Below are 8593 nucleotides of genomic sequence, written 5' to 3'. Positions count from 1 at the left end.
AGCACATTACAACATAAGTGTATACAATGTTCTTTTGAAGAGATTCTGAAATGCATTGTGGATCCTAAAGTGTTATGCGTCTATCATAACAATTTAAAAGCTTTTGTGTGGTATTATAAGGTGTTATGTAGGCCTTACAACACAGTATTAATGCATTTACAGTACATTATGAATAGGACTCATAGGAATCGTTACCGAAAAGCTTTTAAAGTAGTGCTTATGATGGTGGAGTCAGGCACTGGAAGGGGTTGGGCAGTGCTCTGCGGATGGCTGAGAAAATCCTGGACAGACGATTGCTGGTTTTCTTAAATGGTGTCATCAAAACCTTTGATTCTCTCTGTGAAGCTGCAAAAGATAAGATGAATCAGAGTCACATCAACTGACTAAACTGTTTTCTTATGTAAATGTCCAGTTAATTCTATTACACTCTACATTCCAGTTAGAAGAATAAAAGAGCAACATTGAGAGACACAGCTTATGAAATACTGTTCACTGTGAATTAGTGAATTTGTGTGTATTGTTTCATGTACTTACACTTCTGAAGATTTCCAGAGGTGGAGGGAGACTGATGGCTGTCAGACACCAGGCCAGCAGGACACACTTTACCTGATTTCTGGATGAACAAACAAAATGTTGAAGTTTCAGAGAACAGTCTTATATTTAACACAGTACTTCCAAATATAGACAGTCATATGATTGGTGTGTTTATTATCATTAAATGATTAATATATAAAAAGTCATTCATACCTTTAGTCTGATGCTGAAGAGAGGAGCTAATTTACCCACAATAAAACGAAATACACGCCTCTTTTTCATATCCAAAGGGTTTGGATAATAGGGACTGCTCTCACTTACTGGGCTGCAGCTGGAAGAGTAGATCTCATACTGCTGGCTGGAGATGCTGAGGTTCTCCAATGTTTCTCTACCCATTGCAGTGCCAGCAGTGCTTGAAGTTGTGGGTGATACACAAACTGACTTGACATCCAATACAGAGACATCATGATTCCTCTCAGAGTGCTCAGACTTCACGAGCAATGACAGAGGATTCTCCATCTTGCTCTGTGAGTCTGTAAGAGCCTCAGTGAAATGGTTTTGTGCTTCAGTGAAGCCAGTTGACTTCTCTGAGTTCTGGCCTTCAAAACCTGCACTGCTTCTTTTCAGGTGTCGATCAGAGAAAGTGAATGAAGCTGATTGATCGGCTACACGTGAAAATGCTGGGTTTAGTCTCAGCAAGTGCAGAAGCAAACTTTTCACTGAATCGTCTACAAAGACGTAGACCAGCGATGAAAGAACCTGGATAGGGTCTCTCAGCAGAGAGCTCCTCACCCAGGCTGTTTCCAGAACTGAGTCTGAGGAATGCTTCCAAACATGTGATGGATCTGCTGTATTTATAAGAATGTCTGTCATCAAATTTGTTAATCTGTCTGCGTGACTCTTCAGGGTCTCATCAGAAATCAGAGGGTCCGGCTGGTTCATTTCAGAGGCTGGCCGTTGGAGAGACTGAGGCTGAGTGACTGCTACAATTTCAGCAGCAGAATCAGGCTCCTCAAAAAAGGCACCCACCTCATGGTCAGTGGATCTCTCTGGCTCTGCAGATATTAGGCTGGGATCAGATCTCTGTTCATCCATTAAAAGATCACTAAGTAGATCTTTTACCTTTCTGAAAATGAAAAAAGGGTTTGAGTAGGTTTTCATTTTCGATGTGTCAGAATCTTTCGGGATGCTGGTGATAGAGATCTGTGAGACGACATCAAGACAGCTCAGCATATCAGAACTGCTGTTCACAGTGGTCATTGCTGAATGCTTAGACTCTACATATCTGTCTAAGGCGTCAACAAGTGTTTCAGCAATGATAAGAGCAGCATCTTGTACATCTGCTGAGCTGGGAGAGAAAACAGGTGAAGAGGAGGTTTTTCTAGAAGAGTCCAAAAAGTGTTGTCCAGATTCAACACTTGACGTCTGTGAGGAGAATCTCCTGATTAAAACATCACTCACTAGCTGGGCAGCATCAGTCAGGAAGCTTTTAGGCTTAATGGTCTTCAGACTGACTGAAGGCTGTTCAGGAAGGGATGTAGAGATGTGGAGAGATGCTTTAGAGGAGCTACACAGAAGCAGCTCACTCTTATACAACTCCACTACTTTGGAAATTACCTCATCCGTACAAGAGTCTAAATTAAGCTGGAACCTTGGAGATATTGTTTGGGGAGGTGACCTGAATGATAAGACACTCCCACTTTCCAGCTCTGCTTGTGTTTTAGGCTGTTCTTGTACTAAAATCACACTTTGATCTGATTTTTCACTTTTGTCTGATTTTTGGAGCCCCAGCAGAAATCCAAACACCGTCTTATGTACACCTCTGTAGATGCTTTGAGAAGCAGAGGGTACTTGTTTCTTTTGCTTTGGAGCTGGTTTAGTTGAAGTGCCAGCGTTGTCTGATGGGGCTGAGAAACAACATTTCCACAGCTTCTTCAAAAAGCTTGTGACAATGTCTGACGCTGTAGACTGAGCTTCAGTGTAGAAGGAAGAGGCAGCAGCAGGTGGCAGGAATACAGTTGGGCTGGAAGAGGACTTGAATGACTGTGTGGACCCTGAGATGGAAAGTTTTTCTCCTGTTTTCAGAAGAACGTCACAAACAGTCTGTGTTGCCTGACTCTGGAACTGAGCACTGAGAAGGTTCTTGAGAGAACAGTGTGATGAAGTTTGATCAAGTGCAGGATCTACTTTAGAAACGTCTAGTTTAGGGAGTGAAATATCCTCACACTCTCCTAAATCTTTATCTGATGAACTAGTCTTGGAAGTAGATCTGCTAGTCCTGACAAGTTCTCCCAAACCCTGAAATATGTCACGTATTTCCACTGAATCTTTATCTGTCACTGATGTTGGACACTCAGAAAGCACATCTGAGTGATAAAGGTGGACAATCTCACTAATAATGCTATTTGTGCATGTTACAGTGAGATCATCTAACTGGGAAACACTGTGGACTCTAGAGAGCTGCACATCAGAGGTGGGAACACTCTGTGTTGATAAAACTGTCTGGCTCTGACAGCATGTCCTGAAAAGAGACTCAGTACCAACCTCCTCATCTGTGCAGCTCACTGTGGGATCATCTGTCTGAAAATCATTGTTCACCGATGGTGCCTGTGATTTGGCTCTGTGGACAGATTTGGCCATCAAAGTCTCTGAGTCCTGTGACACATTTGATGAAGGTTCAGCTGATCCTCTTTCCTTCTCAAGTTGCTTCGTCACTCTAAAGAATATCTTCAGTCTCTCCTTAATTCTCTGGATCATGTAGTTCATGATGGAGAAAACTCCAGAGTCTTCAGTTTCCATCTTTTTTGAAGAGTGGCTGGCTGATGACAACATGTCCATGTTGCTTTCAATAGTGCTCACAATATCTCTAGATTTGACGACTAGGTTGTGTTCAATCAGATCAGTTGGGAACCCTGCCTTAGTCATTGCCTCTAACATAGAGTCCAGATCCGTTTGACTGGCCAGGCTGCTGGGCATCTCAGGGGAGCTACTGTTCCTTTCCCAAACTCCAGCACTGCTAAGTAGCACCTGACCTACAGCCCTGGTGGCCTTTGCCTGGAGATCCTCATGAGACAGCTGAGCTTTGTGCTTCTTCTTATGCCTAGAGAGACGCTCTGATTGTGAAGATGAGGTCATCTCTATGAGCTTTTCAGCAGCAGTGATGAGCAGATCACCGGTTTTACTATCTGCTCTCCCAGCACTGCTGCTGTCCAGGACATCAAGCACCACCATGATCACCTTCCTTGTAAGATCTTCAGTGTGTCTTCTGTCTTTGTCGTGTTCCTCTCTCAAATCAGGAGTGTCCTCATGGTGGGAAGGCTGAGCTTTTGTTTCCAGAATGTTTAGCATCTCTTTGGCTACATAGCTGCATGTTGTCTTCCAGTCCTTGGACCATGATGACGCTTTATAGGAGGCGACCTTGCTGATTGCGCTTTGCATCACCATTTTCACCTCACGTACAAAATCCTCAATGATGATGCATATCTGATCAGACGGGTCCACAGCAGATCTGGATTGAGACAAAATAATCAGACAAACGCAGCAAGAAATCAGTCATTAAGAAAAGATATCAATATTAATATCACGGTCTTTATGATCTGAAACAGAGCAGGTGAGAACTTTTACATTTTAATTTAATATTGTGGAAATTCAGAAATAAGACAAGTACCATGTATTTAAATTATAGATCATCACTTGATATGAACTCATGATTAATGTCTTTAAAGAATCGTCTGTGTGCTTTAATCTTAATATGACAAAATACATTTGTGTGTGTTTTAATATGTATGCTTTTCTAATGAAATGAGGAAATGACGTCACTGTGAATGAGAAGTGAACTTCTTGGGCTTTTAGTCTCACCTTTGAGCTGAGTGTTCTGAAGAAGGTGCAGTGTTGGTAGAAGAGCTCATGGAAGCAGACTCAGCTTTCTTCCTCAGCTTCTCTTCTGCTATCAGAACAGTTTCCATCCCAACTGCACGGATAAGAGTCGGCAGGTAACTCTGTATCGCTGATCTACAGACAGATATGACGATCTTTGTGCTCAGACACGCAAACTGCAGCTTTGCTCCCTGAAATAATCAAAGACATGTTTCAGGATTTTCCATTTCTTACAGCACCTTCAGTCTGAACACTGTAAAAATGTGTGATCATTATCTTTTCTGTACTTACTGCACTCGGAACATCGCTGCTCAAAGTCCTCCATTCCCTAAAAATCAGGTATTGCATGATTAGTGTGTTGAATAATTTTCTCATTATCATAACAGAGAATGAACCTGAAACGCAGAGAAGAAACTTACTCATCACTCAGGCTGAAGACGATGTCCAGGATGTCTTGGAAGCATCGTAGTTTCTGTGGAGAAGGGGGCTCCTGTGGGGGCTTCCCAGCAGTTTCTTCCCCAGTGAGTTTGTTTCCTCGCTGATTCTGCATTGTTTTATGATTTACACAGATTTCTATAGATCAAATAAAAGTAGCACTCAGATTAATAATAATAATATCTATATACTATAATAATAATAATAATAGTTTTTGTGAAAGTGCTGTATCAGTATTATAATAGTTATCCTAATATGTCTATAAATTGTAAATGACTATTGCTATTATTATAGTAACAAATATGAATTTTAATCTTTCACAACTTTTAAAAACGAATAGTTTAATCAGTCTGTTTATGTCACTGAAACAGTTTTCTGATCGATACTGAGTTTCTCAGTTCAGCACTGAAGAAAATAAAGTAATAAAATCATCAGTAGAATCGGAATCAGAAAAACACAGACAACTACTAATATTAACAGCAACAATAAAAAACAAGAGTACTCCTACTACTCCTATTATTATTATTATTATTATTAGGTCCAGACCAAACAAACCATATCACAGCAATAACAATAACAATAATAATAATAATAGTAATAATAATAATAATAATAATAATAATAAACAGCAAAAAGAAACAACAATTGCAGTTGTACTTCTGCTACTAGTATTAATAAGAATAACAATAAGAATAGCATTATTATTATTAATAGTAGTAGTAGTAGTACTAATACTATACTACTATACTAATACATTATTATTGAAATGCCATTACACGGACAAACCCAATCAATACCCCAAACGACAAACGTTCTCCCTCAATTATTGTTCTTGACTGATTGTTCTCTCTCGGGTTCTTTTCGACTGTCAGTTGTTTTCCTGGACTGATTTTAAACACAACTGAAAAAAAATGTAACTACAGACTTTATTGTAGAATATATGGTCGGTGTGCTCTGACCGCGAGTATTTCAACAGATTACTAAACTAATAATAGTAATAGTAGTAATAGTAGTAATAGTGGAGTGAAGGTGTGAGGAGAGTCAGAATCAGAGGAATAGAATCACAGCCTACCTTTAGCAGCTCATCATCATTATGACCTACTGATCAGCTGGTCAGCGGTATTTATACACGCCCGGACTCGCCTATTGTGACGTCATCGATTGTTACCTCAGAGTGAGAGAGAATACAGAGTCAATGTCGCTCATCCACTCAGTATAAACAGACTCATCACAAGGCCTAGACTATAAAACTACACAGTAAAATCAGCTTCTGTTGATTCGCACTACAGCAGTGCATTAAACATAAAGTGCAGATACACAACAGTGTGAAACAAGTGCACAATAAACAATAAATACATCAGACAATAAATAAACTGGACAGTAAATACACAAGACAGTAAATCTAGTGAGGCCAAAAGAGTGTGTGCCATTATCATATAAATGTAATAAATATACAGTACAATAAATATACAAGACAGTTATCACTGGACAGTACAAGAAAACGGTAAAAGCGATTGGGCATCATACACATATGCGTATATACGCATGGAATGACACCACGCAGCATGTTTGTTATAAAGGAATTAGTGCAAACATTGTCGCTGTAAACCGTAGAGGAATATTGAAACCTCATAGCCGATTCAGATCGTTAAAGAATTTAAAGTGCAGGTGTGCAGTGGTGCTAAAGGGGTGCGTGATCTGTTTACAGTGGATGTTGGAGAAGGTCTAGATTAGTCCAGATGTGTCTTGAAGGGACTCCATGCGTTCAGTGATCTGTCTGCCTCAGGGCAGAAGCTGTTGCAGAGTGTGGTGGTGGAACGGACACCTTGATGATCTTCTGAGCTGTCCTTACAATCCACTGTAGGGCCCAGCAATCCGAGATGGTGCACCTCCCCTACCAGACTGTGAGAAAGCTAGTCAGTACTGCTTTCTACTGTCCCCCTGAAGAGTGAGGATGGAAGGGGGAGGATTGCTGTCTTCGTCCTTTGCAGGAAGTGAAGTCATTGCTGCGCTTTCTTGGCAAGGGTGGTGATGTTAAGGCTCCAGGTCAGGTCATCGGTGACGTGCACCCCAACGAACTTTGACTCTCTCCACAGTTGATGTGCAGTGGAGAGTGATCACCATGAGTCCTCCTGAAGTCAACTATCATCTATTTCATCTTAAAAACATTAAGAGACCGGTCTGCAAGCTGCTCCACCTCGTCCCCGTATACTGACTGGTCATTGTTGATGAAAGACCCACCACTGTAACATCATATACAAACTTGAGGATGTGATTGGAGCTTTGCAGCACAGTCGTTAGTCAGCGGTGTGAATAGCAGGACTGAGCACACAGCCCTGGGGTTCCGAAGGTAACTCATTCAAGAACTGCAAGATTTTTCAACACATAGTCAAAGCTAAGCAGAGTCAGCATATTTTGAAGTGTTTAAATCCCACAAAGACAGTTTACTTTTAATGTAAAATAATTGAAGATTTCGGCTTATTGATTAAAATGATGTTTAATGTATCAGTGACAGTGATCCATTAATTAACAGGTGGTCCTGGAGACCCCCTGACTGCACTTTCAGTGTTTTTCCTGCTTTATCACACCCACTTCAACTCAGTAAGGGGTTATTAATGTGCTGATTAGTTGATCAGGTGTGTTGTGAACATATTTTTATGAACTTTTAGGTAGATTTTAGCTTTATGGAATGAGGAAAGTTGTGTATTGATGCAGATGAGGAAGACATTTAGATAATTAATGAATTCACAAATAGAAAATTAACACAGACAATATGCTTCAATTAGGTTTACAGTGAGGTTTACAGTCCATTTTTAATTTTTAATGTGAGCTTTTGAAAATGTTCTGTTCAGAATGAAAATGTTTATGGCTCATTGTTATGAATGAATGGCATTATTCCCGTTGACACGCCCTGTGGTCCTCCTCACTCTATCTCATTGGCCGGCTCTGTCCAGTCCATGAACTACATCTCCCAGGATCCTACAGATCACATGACACCTACACATACTGCCTCCACTGTCATAATCCACTTCCTCGCTCCAAGTCACCTGATTCCTGTTTACACCTGTTTCTCATTTCCTGTCTCTGTATAAATACCTGTTTGTTATGCTTGGTCTTGGTGAAGTATTGTCTCTGTGAACTGAGCGTCCTTTACCTGTCTGTTTTCTCCCTGCGTGCACCTGAACTGTTCTATTCCACTTTATCTTCAGACGTCCCTCTTTGGTGCTTTGGTCCATGTGTTATGGACTGTCTATCTCAGTTTCGACCTTAGACTATTTTTGAATCACGTCTTTGGCTAAGCTGACTATTATCAAAGGTCACGCTGTCATTTTTATCCACAAGCATCTGACTAGTTTTACAATTCCAGATCAAAGTTCAAATGCCATGTATAAAAAACAAACTTATAAACCCAGGTTTTTGGTTACAGTCGCATTTAAAACACGTTAGCAAGATAAAACGCACAAATTAATGAGAACACAGTTTAACCCCATCCCAACAAGCAGTGCAACACTTCATTTTAAAGCATCCACTCTTTACAAACAGCACATTTACCCCAATGAAAATGACATTGATTATAATCAGACAATTGGAATGTATAGAAAGACGGAAAAAGCAGCAAACTTAAAAACCCAAATCACTGAGCATCTTAGCTAAAGCATCCTGCCATGGGAGACATGTTTTATTATTATTTTTTTATTATATCTTACCTCTAATGACAGCTTACAGATCACTGCTGAAAAGGACGATC

General features: G+C 40.3%; 1 protein-coding gene across 1 annotated transcript; it reads right to left on the bottom strand.

Moving 5' to 3' along the window:
* Window positions 1-217: 217 nt before the first annotated feature.
* On the bottom strand, window positions 218-4499 carry LOC118800168. The gene is made up of 4 exons (XM_036560341.1): window positions 4393-4499; window positions 748-4042; window positions 535-613; window positions 218-345 (listed from the first exon to the last, which is right to left on the bottom strand). Exons 1-4 carry the CDS (start codon window positions 4497-4499, stop codon window positions 218-220), a joined length of 3609 nt encoding a protein of 1202 aa, XP_036416234.1.
* Window positions 4500-8593: the final 4094 nt, after the last annotated feature.

The sequence above is a fragment of the Colossoma macropomum genome, unplaced genomic scaffold, assembly GCF_904425465.1.
Source record: "Colossoma macropomum unplaced genomic scaffold, Colossoma_macropomum, whole genome shotgun sequence".
Classification (NCBI taxonomy): Eukaryota; Metazoa; Chordata; class Actinopteri; order Characiformes; family Serrasalmidae; genus Colossoma; species Colossoma macropomum.
This window is presented reverse-complemented; position numbering and strand designations above follow the sequence as displayed.